Below are 14990 nucleotides of genomic sequence, written 5' to 3' on the forward strand. Positions count from 1 at the left end.
TTATTTAACTGCTCTAGAAAGGCCAATAATTGACTTTTAACTTTTTCTTTGAAAATGAGAAAAAAAAAACCCAAAACCCAGAGAAGATATTCTAAGAAGACCCTCTTGACCTATTCATTTTCACTATGAATTACTCAAAAATCTGTATTTTCACAGTCCTAATAGTATTATGAAGGTATAGGAAGGTATCCTATCTGAGACCATAACTAGATAAGCATCTCATCATATGTAGGAACTTCATGATTGATATCTCCTGATTAAAAAAGAATTGGAAGTACCTTATGGAACACTAGATTCTCCTTTTATTACTGTCCTCTCTCTGGGAATCTGACTACTGTATAAAGATGAAGTTTTATTAGTTTGCATACATATACTTTAGAACACTGATGCAGAATCATACCCCACCTTTAGATTTAGGATGGTTTGTTTACAAAGTTGTAGAAAGACTCAAAACATTCTAAGTCAAACCTGAATTCAGCATTTACTTGCAATATCATACTGTGGGCAATGCATTAACTTCTTTGAACTTCTGTTTTCTTATATAAAATGGGAATAACTAAATAAAGAGAATGTGGTAAACACCTACTGTGATAACACACCATAAAGGTTAAAATTCTTTGTGGTACGGTAGAACCAGCTAATTCTGAAATTTGGGGCAAGATGTTTAATGCCTTAAGGAGTCAACTGAGTAGTGGTATTAATTTAATATTTTTGTTAAAATATTAAATGGCAATAACAGTACCTACTTCTTAGGTTCTGTTATGCCTGGAGCATAATAAGTGCTTATTAAATATTATTCAAAAATGCACTGAGTACATGCTCTTTTATCCTTCTGTATGAGGAAAATAGTACCAATTAAATTTCAAATTAATTCTTCTAGAAAAATATAGTTAATACCTTATGAAAAATGCATGGGAACCAAGAACATTTGGAAGATCATGTGATCATGTCTGAGTGCTCTGTGATCACATCGGAGGGCGAAAAGGCAATGTTCTTAATTTCTCCCACTGCACCAAAGGAGCAGAACATCTCTCCACCGAGAAAGATGTCAAGTGCAAGAGGAGCGAGCAGAGGTGGATTCTACCCATTCATCCTTGTGGAAGCACATGCAACTCGAAAAGATGAAGTGAGGAAGCGCATGCAGTACCTGGTCATCTCAGAGTCAGGGAGCAGGCCTAGGTGGTAGTGGGGGTAGGGAGCTGAGAGAAGGAAGCTTTTGTCACACTCAACAGGGGAATAGTGCCTGGGAGAGGCAGGCTTATCACACAGTTTGTTCACAGTGCTGTAAACAGGTTCCGGAGGCCTGGTGGTACAAGAGGAAGAGAAAGAGATGCTTGGTTAGCACACACACCGAACAACCGTGCAATTAGCAGCGTTTCGCCATATGTCAATGGAACACCCCAAACAGTGCCAAAGGCTTAGTGAACCTTGGAGAAAAATGGTATCTCTGGTTAGAAATCAGAACTTTGGCTGACTTGGGCATGATGCAGTTCATATACCAGCTACCTCAGTGGCGTCAAAGTTAATTTATAAATGGCATACCTTTCTGGAAAATGCATTCTGAAACGCCAATCTTTGGGATCCTATAACATGGCTCCTTTTAAAACTTGGGTCTCATGTTAATCATCCATTTCCTATATAAAAGGTAGCTACTTTTTTGCATGGACCTCAAGTATACTGTAGTATAGAGGTGGAATTTAAGGAAAGGTATTAAGCAGGCTGTGTTGTAGCTTATGGGGCAAGTAATAAATTGTATCATTTATCTTGAATGTATCATAGATAAGCTGCTATATAACGATCGCCACTTCAGATAGCTGTGAAATTAGGTGATTAGTTGGTACTTAACCTCCTAATTTCTGTATAAGTCTAATTACATGAAATAGAACTGGGGGTTTTGATTTTTTACTTTGCTTTTCTGTTTGGAGTGTCATTGTAACTACTGTATTGTAAATGATGGAAAATAATTGCATATGTTAAAAAAAAAAGAAAAATGAAATTAAATAATGATACAAAGTCCAAAAAAAAAATAATAAAGGGTTAACTTTTCTATTGAAAAAAAACATTTTAATTTATTTATTTATTTTTGATAGAGAGAGAAACAGAATGTGAGCAGGGAAGAGTCAGAGAAAGAGGGAAACACAGAATCTGAAGCAGGCTCAAAACTCTGAGCTGGCAGCACAGAGCCCAACAAGGGGCTTGAACTCATGAGCTATGAGATCATGACCTGAGCCAAAGTGGGACACATAACCATCTGAACCACCCAGGCGCCCATCTTCCCTTCTTTTTGAATGGTACATCTCTCATTGATTAGAGGAACCGAACAATTTTTTTATTATGGAAGTTTTTGTATATTCAAAATTTTAATAAAAATTTATAATTCTAAAAAAAAAAATAAACTTGGGTCTCATCTTAATTGTAAATTTTATAGAGATCTTCCTGACCCTACTGGTCAGGATTCTGTTATTTTTCACGGTGCCCTGTTCATACTTCATAAAATTTTTTCTGAGCATAAAATAAACTTGTTTGTTGCATTTCATTTATTATTAACACTGTCTACACTGTAAATTTTTTGAGAATAGAGACTACATTTATTTTGTTAACCACTTAAAAGAGAGTCCACATTTCATAAATGTTTGTTGTATTCATATATGAATGATTAAACTGATAAAACTTGGCACATTTATCTTGCAGTTGGCTTTACCTAGAAATCTAACTGCTTACATGATCTCAGTGATTCCTCATTTATTCATAAATTGGCCCCTAACAATTAGTTCCAGAGGGTTTTCTACCAAAAGGGTACTCACTTTAGTAAACTTTCTATTAAATGAATTAATCTAGAGACACTAAAACATTATCTAAAATTTCAACATCTTTTAGTTGTTACAAACGTGCATAGTTAAGATCAGATAAATTTCAGGTATAACTTTAGAGAAAAATGCATGTACTACAAAGTGCTTGGTTATTTAAACAAAAATCACCTAACTCCATACCCCACTCTTTTTAGAACAAATTTTTAAAATTTTTTATGTGAGAGAGACAGTGTGAGTGGGGAGGGGCAGAGAGAGCTCGGAGAAAGAGAGAATCCCAAGCAGGTTCCCCAGTATCAGTACAGAGGCCGTTGTGGGGCTTCTGAACCCACTAAACCAGGAGATCATGATGTGAGCCCATGGCATGAGCTAATCAAGAGTTGGATGCTCAAGCAAGTGAGCCACTCAGGTGTCCCTAAACCACACTCTCACACATGGTCTGAAATTGCAACTAATATCTTCTATTTAAGGTAAGAATTAAAAGATCCAAATACAAATGAAAGACTATCCAGGGTAAGGAGCAGGACAGGAAACATGGCAATGTCCACAGGGCCAGACTCTGGTGAGGGAGAGAGTAACCAGTTGGGGCCATGACACGTCGGGGACAACAAGTGTGGCCATATCCCTGAGCAAAGGTGTGGGAAGCGTAGGTGGTAAACTCAGTGCAGGCACAGTCATGTTCCTGTAGCTCTAGCCCCAAACATGTCCCTAATGTCTTGTAGTTGCTCAGTCAATGCTTCCTGAACAGAGAGCAGGGGGGCAATGAGGACAAGAAAAGCATTACATAATTTATAGTATTACTGTGGGCCAGTCATGGATTAGATATACTATCTAGAGAATTAATTTCTTTCCTAACATGTTGCTTCCACTACGTAGCAGGAGGTGCTTTGATCCCTTTGTTTTCTACCACACAGTAGAAGGACTGAGGAGTGGACAGGAGGGATCCAAAGGCTTACTGTGTCATCCAGAATAACTAGATCTCAGTGGTAACATCAGGTGCTTTATAATGAAATTGGCTTGTTCTAGGCCAGCGGCTAAAAAAATTCCATTTACGGAAGCTCGCATATGTTCTTGTTCAGGCAAGTTCTCCATTTTCAGAAAAAGCTAGTAAGTTTGTCAATTTATTTTTATCAATTGTATAGAGTTCACACAATTCACAATGACAAACACCAGCCCTTTTAAAAAGGCAGCTGCAAGATCATTCTTAAAAAGTGTTTTTATCAGTTTTTATAAGTAATTCACACTGTGTGAAGTGCTATAAGAGGAAAGATGCTTAACCACTGAAATCTATCTTAACAGATGGGGTACTGTTCTTGAGTTTTGGGAAGAATCTGTTTTGCTTTGTTAATATGCTTATGAAGATTTATATATATTTCTGATGGTTTTAGAGACAAAAAGAACCATGATGCCAGTCAGATAAAGAAAACTGGCTTGAGGGTTCCTGGGTGGCTCAAGTCAGTTGAACATCCAACTTTGGTTCAGGTCATGATCTATCTCACTGCTCGTAAGTTCGAGCCCTGTGTTGGACTCTGTGTTGACAGCTTGGAGCAGGAGCCTTCCTCGGATTCTCTCTCTCTGTCTCTGTCTCCCTCTCTCTCTCTGTCTGCCCTTCCCTGCTTGTGCTCTGTCTCTATCTCAAAAATAATAAACATTAAAAAAATTGGCTTGAGAGATCACAGGGTTGTCTGCACTGAAAATGTGATTATCCACACAAACTCTCATCTTGAAAAGGGCTTTGTATTAGTAAGATGCACAAAAATCAATTAAATAAGAGAGGAGGAGACGTGTATGAGCTCGATGGGAATCATTTTACATACGCTAGCGCAAGAAGACCTGACACTCCAAATATTCCACTCCACGATAGAGCTGCCGTGGCAGAGACGGCTGGGTTGTCTCCTGAATATCCATTTGCTCTTTTCTCTTTTCTTATTGAGGGAAAACCAATTTTCAATTTGTCACTTTTCCTGTAGTAAAACTTTCTCAGCCTTCCTTGCACATAGATGTGGCCCAGTCAAAATGTTCAGCCCAGTGTAATTGGAGCAGAAGGGTTTTTGTGAGACTCTGCTGAAAGCTGCTAAGGAGAGCTGACCTAGCTAGGACCCGTGGGATTTTGCTCTTTCCCATTTCCACCCTCTGTGGACCTGGAGCCTGGGTATAATGGCCAGAGTGCCCATGGTCATCTTGGAGACAACCTTGAGGATAAAAAGAAACAACACAGACAGTGGTGCATAACGGTCACTGCATCACCGATGATAATGAGCAATACTCTACCACTTCTGGACTGCTTTTATGTGAGATAAAATATGTTTATACTTGCATCATTGTTTTGTTATATAAACAGGATTTCATGTTAACAGATATACTCCTGCAAAATCTAAGACTGATAATCTAATACAAAGAGATAAATATAGATAGGGCCTACCATAACGGGCTGATACATTTAATTAGGTCAGAGGTCCATCTGTCACCTTTTGTTTACACAGAAAAATATAAAGAACTTTACTTTCTGGCTTTCTTTAGAGCCTGTGACTGTTTAGAGAACTCACTGAGTCTTTATTAAAAAATATTATATATAGGGGCACCTGGGTGACCCAGTTGGTTAAGCATACGACTCTTGATTTCAGCTTCTGTCAACGTCTCACAGTTTGTCAGATCAAGCCGCAAACTGTTGTCAGTGGAGCCTTCTTGGGATTCTCTCTCTACCTCTGTCTCTCCCCTCACAAGTGTTCATGTGTGCTCTCTGTCTTTCTCTCAAAATAAGGAAATAAATATTTTTTAAAAGAGTATATATATATATATATATATATATATATACATACATATATATATGTATGTATATATATATATATATGTACACACACACACATATGTGGCATATATATAAATGGTAACTGATCTAAACTGCCAGCACAGCACTTAAGAATAAGAGAACTGATAACTTCTTTTAGGTCATAAAATATTCTCATGATGATATAATTTCAGTTAACATTGTGCTTTCTGTCTAGGACAGCTAATTTAATGTTCTCAGTTTCCTGTTGACTTGACAGATCAAGAAAATGATGTTACCAGTTTTCTCCTAGTCCTTTCACCTCAGTAGAACTATATTTTGAAACAAATTATCAGAACCAAAGCTGGCTAATATATGTATTAAGGGAAAAATCCTACATGTATTGTACTCAAGTAAATTAAGAGGAAAAAAATCTACTCTCTGAACACTACAATAAATTCAAGATAAGGTCCTGTACCTTGTTCAGTGTTGAACTCTTAAGATCTTTACTTATATACTTCTGGAATAATTTTATAGATGTAATATTATTTCATGACTCACATACTTAGTAGATTTAGAATTGGAGGCAGGCTTAGATAACTTGAATTTTTGAAAAAGGACCTATCTTTGCCTATAGTCACTTCCAGAATTTTTTCGTGGTGGACTGATTCCTTGCCCAGGCTTAATTACTCATGATTCAACGTCTGATCAAAGCAGAGATACAGCTACTGATATTGCAGGCTCATTTATATCTATCATTCAGTCTTTTATCCTTTATGTATTTACAGGTTGTTTTGTACAGTCACTAGCTATTGAGTAGACATTTCACAGCCAGTTCAATGGTGAGAAGACTCCATGTTTCAGAAGATGGGTAGAAGAAAACCCTAAAACATAAGAAAACATTGACAAACCTGACAGAACCTTCTTGCAATATTCACAATGTTCTCTTGCAACCACACAATCGGACTAAAAATACAGTGAGAATGTCCTTTCTTGTGGCCTAAAAATTGAGATCATATTGGAAGATTTCTGCCTGCTAGATTCAGTACTGTCCCAGGATTTCCCATGTATTATGTACTATACCGGCCACAGTACGATATCCAGTAGGTGCTACAAACTACACTCTGAGCGGGAAATGGCACATAGTAGGTACTTGAGAAATGACTAAGTGAATTTTTTAAACCATTCTCCACTGAGAGAAATGAAAAAAAATATTTCTGGCACTTTCAAGGAAGCCTAAGTTATTCTGAATCTTCTAACTACATTTAAAATCTTGGGCCATCGTTAATTTTCACAGGTGATCCAGAATGACAGAAACCCGATGGTGTCAGAACCTGATGCCGTTAAGTACTTGGTGTACAAGGTTCAGTCACTCTCGAGGGACAGGTTTCGTGCACCCACAGCAATGCCTGCCGGCTGTTCCCGGGACAGTCACCCCACTGGCACAGGACTCCATAAAGGCTTCTCAGGACAGGGGTCAAGAAGGCCTAATGCCAGCAGTCAGCATTCTTAGCATTTCCCTGCAGTGCATACTCCCTGTGACCTCTCCACCAGACAGACAAGAAATGCCGGTTTCTGAGCTGTCACTGGGATCTGGGTGGGAGGAACAGATGCCACCATCACTTCACATTTATTCAGTGAAGAAGTGCCATGGGGAAATGACTTTAGGCAGCGTGAATCAGCCAATCACAAACTCAAAGAGCCTGTTTATCCTATTAAAAACCTCCAAAGTCGCCTAGGTCAGACAGTAATGAATATGAAAATCCAATCTGAGGCACCTCCTGTTTCTCCTCTTTCTGTTAATGCCCCCAGAAAGGGAGAAAAGTAGTTAGAGATATTAGTGTAATCTCTAAGTGGATTTATAAACAAATCATTTATCTTGCGGTCCACTTATCAGGTGCCATAGATAAATGGCTTTGTAGTCTCCAGTGTTCAGTCATCAGCATTTATTTGCATATCTATGGGTTTATAATTGTAGGCTCTTATAGCATATAATTAGCACCCCTTGCCCTAGGTGACCTCTCTTCTATGAAGTCATTAGCACTTGCTATTTGTTCAGCTTCTTTGGCATTTTCAATTGCTAATCCACAATGACAGAATAGACAGAGGTGCTTCATCTCACCCTCTTCTAAGGAAAACTATCCTGTCTGCAACTGTCTGTCTCTTCCTGTTTGCCCCACTGACTCAACACAATGCAGTCGCTTACTCAGCCAATGCTGCTTAGACCAGGAGTGCGACTCAGACTCTGCATCCAGAACCTGTAGGACCTGCAGGGTAGGGTTGAGGCAGGGGAGACCCTAGGCCCACTGGATTCTGCTAATAACAGCCAATGCTGCTTAGACCAGGCAGGGCCTTCACTCAATATACTGTCATATTTGGTACACAGGACTCCCTCCCTCTCTAGACTACTAACTCTTAGAGGATCAGGACCAAATCTCACTTATCTTTGTTTCTATATTGCATTCCTGATTGCAAGAATGTATGAGTTGAGGTACTGTCATAGGAAAGAAGCAAATCTGTGGGGGGAAAAACCCAAAAGGACTGGTACTTTTTATTCTCTCTTCCTGAGCTAGAGTTAAAAGGAAGCGTCTAAGGAGCACATGGGTGGTTCAACAGGTTATGTGTCCAGCTTAGACTCAGGTCATGATCTTGCTGTTCATGAGGTCAAGCCCCACATTAGGCTAACAGGAGTGATCCTCTGTGCTCCCATCTCTCTCTGCTCCTCCCCCACTGGTACACGCATGCCCATTCTCTAAAAACAAAACAAAACAAAACAAAACAAAAACCCGAAAACCAAAAACCAAAAACGAGGGGTGTAAAATTGCTTTAGGAAGGATTTAGGTTATATATCTGAATACTTTTGGTCATAAATCTGTCATTAGAATGATATGGATGAATCTGAAAGCTGCTTAGATTTTCCAACCCTCATCCTGCCGTGGCCTTCCCTGGCAGCTCTAAATGGAAAGGTAGCATCCAGCCTTACACTCTGTGCAGGTCACAGAACAACACTACATAAATGATGGCAGCTGGGATGCTAAGGGCTTTGGTGCTCAAGTATCTGGTATATTGTTTGGCATAATTTGGAGGGAAAGTTTGTTTTTAACCTTAAAAAGGTCTCCCATGTCCCCCTTTACCTATAATACATTGTTTGGGGCCAAGGAATTGGAGAAGTTAAGCAAAAAAAAGATCGAATTTTAGTCCTGGGACAACTGGTCTTAAAGAAAGAATTCTGGGGAGGCTAAACGCACTAGGGGATAAAAGAGGATACAGAACCAGCTTGTGAACTACATGGCCCAACAGGTACACTGGACGTTCTATGAGAAGGATTAATAAGAGGCTGACATCTCTTACACTGAATAGTATATCATTGGCGAAGGTGCTAAAAGAGCTTCAAGAATAAAGTAGAGAGATGGGGGGAATGAAATGGTCTAGATGGTTTGCAACACCCCCTTCATCCACCTAATTCTAAGTACCATCAGGACTTCCACCTTTGACTAGATGCCTATTTGTACCATACTTCCTCAACTTTTCTAAAACATAGCTTCTTTATTTTAATGACATTAAAAAGCCTTCCCTGATTCCAACAAAGTTGTAAGCTATAAAATTATACACAGAGGTAAATTATTACAAAACAAGTGTGGCGAGTGCAAAGAAACAGAGCTAGGTTTCACTCTGGCTCTTCCAAATTTTACCCTGTGTGGTCTGTAGTTTCTTTTTTTTTTTTTTAATCTTTTTTTCAGCATTTATTTATTTTGACAGACAGAGCATGAGTGGGGGAGCAGCAGAGAGAGAGGGAGACACAGAATCCAAAGCAGGCTCCAGGCTCTGAGCTGTCAGCATGGAGCCTGACATGGGGCTCAAACCCATAAACTGTGAGATCGTGACCTTAACCGGAGTCAGATGCTTAACTGACTGAGCCACCCAGGTGCCCCAGTGTAGTTTCTTCACTTCTCTGACCCTCACTCAGCATTCTCATCTGTAAAGTAGAGATAGTAATGCCAGCCTGAGCCAGGTGTGAGGGACAGGTATAATGAGGATAAAGCACCCTGCAGGGCACGGCACTTACCGTGAGTTTGCCAAATAGAAGCCAACATTATCTTTTCTTGTTGTTTTTTTAAAAATAAATTTGACATGTCACTTTGTGTACACACTGTGTACAATGTGTTACTTTGATACATTTATAATGTATTATAATGTGATTGCTGATGTAGTGGTATTTATCACATTACATAATTATAGTACAATATTATTGTGTATATTCATTAGACTGTGCATTTGATCACTATAACTTATTTAGTACACATTAGAGATCTGTACCCTTAAATACTATCCCACTCATTCACCCTCCCCAACTCCTGGTAACCACCATTTTACTGTCTGTTTTTTATCTCAATTATTACTTTCAGGCACTTGTGCACACAGGACTGCCTAGCCTCCCATAATGCTGCTCTCCCATCAGGCAGTGCACATATTAGCACGTTAATGTCTTGTGGCTTCTCCACAAGAGAGCGGAACAATGACAGTAACATTCTGTGGTTTTCAGTATCACCAACGGCATTGAATAATGTTGCCTTCTACAGACTCAATTTTGTTCCTGCTATTGGAAAGGTAATTGATCCTCTATCATAGCCCTTGGGCTCAATGTGCACTTCACCTGAACTTCTCAATTATCTTCATGGTCTCTAACAAGATATCACCTCCACATCTAACTTGTGCCTGTACCTTCATAACAATTTGTTTTCCTGTATGACTCACAGCTGTGGTATCATATCAAATCATTGTGCCATAAGTGATTTGTTATTAGCGATAGTCTACATACCATAATCTAGAAATGTGTACTTTTAAAAACAGAAAGTAGGTTCACTTCATGATTTTCTTTATATAAACACCACTCTCAGTTATATTTTATTATGTTTACTCATTGAGGAGAGGAATGGTAGAGCACGAGCTGCACCACTTAAAGTCATTTTGAAAGTTTTTAATTACTAAGGTGTTTTATTTTTTCAAAAGATTGTTGGGTTTCACAGTCATGACTGTGGGTAATAAATGGTTCATGCAATGTTTTACTGAAATAAGTTGAAAGTCAATGACCTTGACAATGGTATGCATAACAGGTATAATTCCAAAGAGGAAAGGACTTGCCACATCTTGGTATTGGGTGAGTGTGTCCAGCTACAGTAGAATTTTTGTGGAGTTCTGAAATATGTTGATACAAATGCTATCTAAGATACACACAGTCAGTATCATGTGTAGACCAAGGCTTCTGCAATTTTAATTATTTAAGTAAAGTTCATTATGTCCTATCATAGTGTTTAAATTCTTTTATTTTTTTTAATTATTTTTTTAAAATTTATTTTTGAGAACAGAGAGAGAGAGACAGTGTGAGCAGAGGAGGGTCAGAAAGACAGAGGGAGATACAGAATCCGAAGCAGGCTCAGGCTCTGAGCTAGCTGTCAGTACAGAGCCTGATGTGGGGCTTGAACCCCCCTGAGCTGAAGCTGGATGCTTAACTGACTGAGCCACCCATGCGCCCCTCTTTTATTTTTTTTAAATCTAGTTTTAAAGTTTTTTTTCTTTTTGAATGAACTCATAAGATAAAATGTAAACCTACCAAAAATGTAGGTTAATAGTTATCTAGCATCTTGATGGAAAAAATTTTAAGCATAAAACAAATGGAAGAAATTGCATAGAAGATGAGATTTGACTACATAAAAATTTAAAACTGTAAGGATGCAGGTCCGATCTGGCCTTCCCCACCAGGCCTTTCCAGCCATCCTGGAGCCGGCGGTGCGCCGTGGGGGCGGGGGGGGGGGTCCCCCGCCTGCCACAGGTCCAATCCAGCCTTCCCCTGTACTTAAAGGGGAAGGGGCCGGCTTCTCCTGAAAGGGCGCACCTTAAGGAGGGACACCTCCTGAGGCGCCCAATCGGGAGAGGCCGGCTGATACCTTTGACCTTTCTAAGGGCAGACCTAGTCATGCTCCAGGTGGGGTCCTGGGCCCCCTCTGATTGGTCAGTACTCCAAATATTATGATAGGCTCCCACAACTGCCAGTATTGATGAGGGGGGTAGGGATTGGATCCCTGTACTCCTGTCATCATTTCCTGTAACTCCCCTTCCCAAACGCATAAAAGGCCCTGCCCTGCCTTTGTTCAGGGCTCGCTTTCCATGTGGCCAGCTGGTTGGTGGAGTCTGTGAACCCGAGCTTAAGCCCATAATAAAGCCCTTTGCTTTTGCAGGCGTGACTCGGTCTCCCTAGCCGTCTCTGGTGCTTGTTTTGGGGTGACTTTACAAACTTGGGTACAACAAAACCACTGAGGAAAATAAGATGTTAAAAAGAATCAATAGGCTGGGAGAGCACCTTCTCGAGTACACTTATCAGTATTTTTAAGATGCTCCTACAGCTCAATAAGATAAATCCTTAATTTTCAATAGAAAATAGACAAAGGCATTTAGCATCCAATCACAAAAAAGAAAACATAAGTGACCAAGACATACAACCATCAATGTTTTACCTCACTAGGAATAAGAGTAATGCAAATTAAATGCTATACACCCCCTGGCCTGTTTAAAAATAATAAACGTTTTAAAATCATTAAGTCACAATTCAGTTGTGGTATGGTGAGACAGACACTCATATTGCTGGTGCTATGGAGTGTTAAACTCCCTTACAACATTTCAAGAAAGCAATTTGGCAACATATTTCAGATGGTTTAGAAGTAATCTTGCCCTTTGGTTCAGCAATTCTACTTCTAGTGTGCAGTCCTAATAAGAAAATAAAAATGTGGACATGTGGTTCCACAGACAGAAAGTCATTGTGGTTTGTTATAAGAGAAAAGCATAAAAACAAAAGTAAAAAATCACAATGTCCAAAAAGGAGACAAAAGATATAAAATGTAAGACATAGCCACATGATGGTTTCTTGTTTAGCCATTAAAGACTCACAAAAACTTCTAATGATATAGGAAAATGCTTTCTTTTATACTGTTGAATAAAGAGTAGTACAGAATTGTAAAAGGGATAGTGGACACCGTGGAGCTGAGAACACTGAATTCTCCTACACTAAGGAGACATGAAAGACAATGCCTTCGAGAGTAGGGACTGGGGTGAGTTGAAAGAGGGCTTTCTAGGAAGTGGTAATAAGCAGCACATGCAACGTTAAAGGGAATCTAACAACATGCCCCATTCAGGAAGTTTATAAAAGCCTTGCGTAGGAGACAAACTGGAAAAGGTAGGCCGGTCTTGAGTACAAGTGTACTATCCTCTGGTGATGGGCAGCCATGGAAGTTAGTACTCTTCCCACTGAATGCAATGGAGTTCCGATCACTTTTACTATTCCTTTGTACATTCATTCATTTATTTCCATAAATATTTACTAAAACCTACACTGTGCCAGGCCCAGAGAGAAGTACTATACATATATAAACTACATACACACACGCACACACACACACACATAATATCAAATAAGATAAAATGTTCTCTCTGCAAATTGAGCATACTCTTGTTGGCAAGAAAATTTGATTGCAAGGAGCAGAGACTGATTTGAGCTACTGCAGGTGACATATGTGCATGGGAACTCAGAAAAAGCCGAAATGGCAGAGCTCTGAAAGAGGGGGTACAGTGAACTGTATCTAGAGCATCCCCATCAAGATGCCACCTTTTCTCTTTGGGCTACTTCCCTCTCCTCTCTCTGGCCATGAGCTTCTTTAACTGGCATTTTATAAATGAGACACTCTCTTCCTCACTGTTCCTGCTGCTCTGAGTTTCTGCTTCCTAATAACATTAACTTGCACACAAGTCATGACAGACACTGTGGCCTCCTTTTCATATTACCTATTAGCTTCATTGTGCATTCATGCTGCCTTTCAATTAAAAATCTCTGAAAGAGAATTTGCTAGACTCAGTTTGCTTTTTTTTTTTTCTAGATCACAATGTTGGTTACTCACTACCCTCAGGATTGGCATCCTTTGGGTCAAGTACACAGCCTGTCCATTCCCTGGGGGAGGACATCTGACCCTTTTGTGTTGCCCTTTCAACAGAGAAGCAGGAAGAGCGCAACAGTCTGAAGTAAGCTGGACATTCCACCTGTGTTCTTAGATTTAGCCTGATGACTAACTGCACACATCTTCATATTTCCAGCTAGTACTGTTCAAAAATAGAAAAAACGGTCTAGAGTGTTGCGAGCTATCTGAACTCACCAGTTGAGTAAAAATTCCTAGTGAGGGTATGGCAAGTCTGCACCGTCTCTTGTCCCCAGACAGTGACCAAAATCTACCCTCTTGTGACTTTCATTTCTGCTTGGGCTCCAAATCTCAGAATGTTTTGCTGATTAGTGTCAGGAGCAGCCTGTCCCCCTGTTGTGTCCCTGAGGCCTGACTGCACCTGGTCAGGGAAAAGATGAGTAAACTAGATACACCCTAACGTGACTAAGGCAAGCAACACACAATTTTCCTCCTAGCTGAGCAATTAACTGATAACTTTCTACTTTCTAGGACTGGACATAGTTGCAAAAGTCACTACTGTAATACAATGTATCAGTCATCTTTGCGACTGTGAGAGCAGGCATTATGTCTCCTGGGAATCCTGTTTTTCTGGGAACTTTTTCTTAAAGTTATAAACAGCCTAATGACCCTTATTCATAAAAAAAAAAACAAAAACAAAAACAAAAAACCCTGACCTTTACTAACCAATGCTGCTTGCCTCATGGTTAAAGGTCATTTCCTTAAGGCTATACCTGAGGTTTTGTAAAAAAAAAAAAAATACCTGCCCTTCCCATATAATAGCATCAGTGCCTGTATATGAGTTTTTTATGACAATCATTACTACTAGAATTATAACTTCTGCAGAATCCATGTCCTGGAAAATTGTAAAAATTATCTATGAGGAATCATTTACTGTGCTTTCTGCTCCTTGTACCTTTCACCATAAAGCTAGAGAATCAGACAGGGCAGAGATGCCTGCCTGGTGATCAGAAAGAAACTTGAGGCTCTCTCACTCTCTCTTGCCAAAACCGTCCATCCTTCAGGGAACCCTGGACCTGCTGGACCTGGACTCCGGCAATGGAGAAAAAAAGGTAAGGCCTTTCTTTGGATGCAAATTTGGAAACAAAAGAGAAAAGTCTGAATAATAAAAAATGTGGGAAACATCACAAGAGTGCCTAAAAGAAGGTCCAAAGCTAAATTACCTTCCTAGGATTTATTTCTGTTTATCACGGTATTAAAACATAATATTACAGAACTAAATATTTACTTCTACAATAAGCATTTTCTTTCCTAAGAGGCTTCCAAGTTATTTATATCTATAACATCTAAGCCAAAGGTATCTGGATCTGATAAGATCTTAAGTTTTTAAATTCACACCTACATAAAATTTCTGAATATGTGTAGCCAAATCCTATCTTCTAAAGTAGAATGCAA

General features: G+C 39.4%; 1 protein-coding gene across 8 annotated transcripts in view; it reads right to left on the minus strand.

Moving 5' to 3' along the window:
* The window catches only part of DLG2 (discs large MAGUK scaffold protein 2), a 1964578-nt gene that overhangs the window by 426897 nt on the left and 1522691 nt on the right, over positions 1–14990 (minus strand). For 7 of the 8 annotated variants that reach the window (XM_029956387.1, XM_029956381.1, XM_029956385.1 and 4 more), the window contains one exon: positions 1148–1303. The exons of the other annotated variant lie outside the window; for it this stretch is intronic. In XM_029956387.1, coding sequence (XP_029812247.1) covers positions 1148–1303 — 156 coding nt within the window. The remainder of the gene's footprint in view (positions 1–1147; positions 1304–14990) is intronic. 8 annotated transcript variants of the gene reach the window in all.

Source organism: Suricata suricatta, chromosome 11 (genome assembly GCF_006229205.1).
Source record: "Suricata suricatta isolate VVHF042 chromosome 11, meerkat_22Aug2017_6uvM2_HiC, whole genome shotgun sequence".
In the NCBI taxonomy this organism is placed as follows: domain Eukaryota; kingdom Metazoa; phylum Chordata; class Mammalia; order Carnivora; family Herpestidae; genus Suricata; species Suricata suricatta.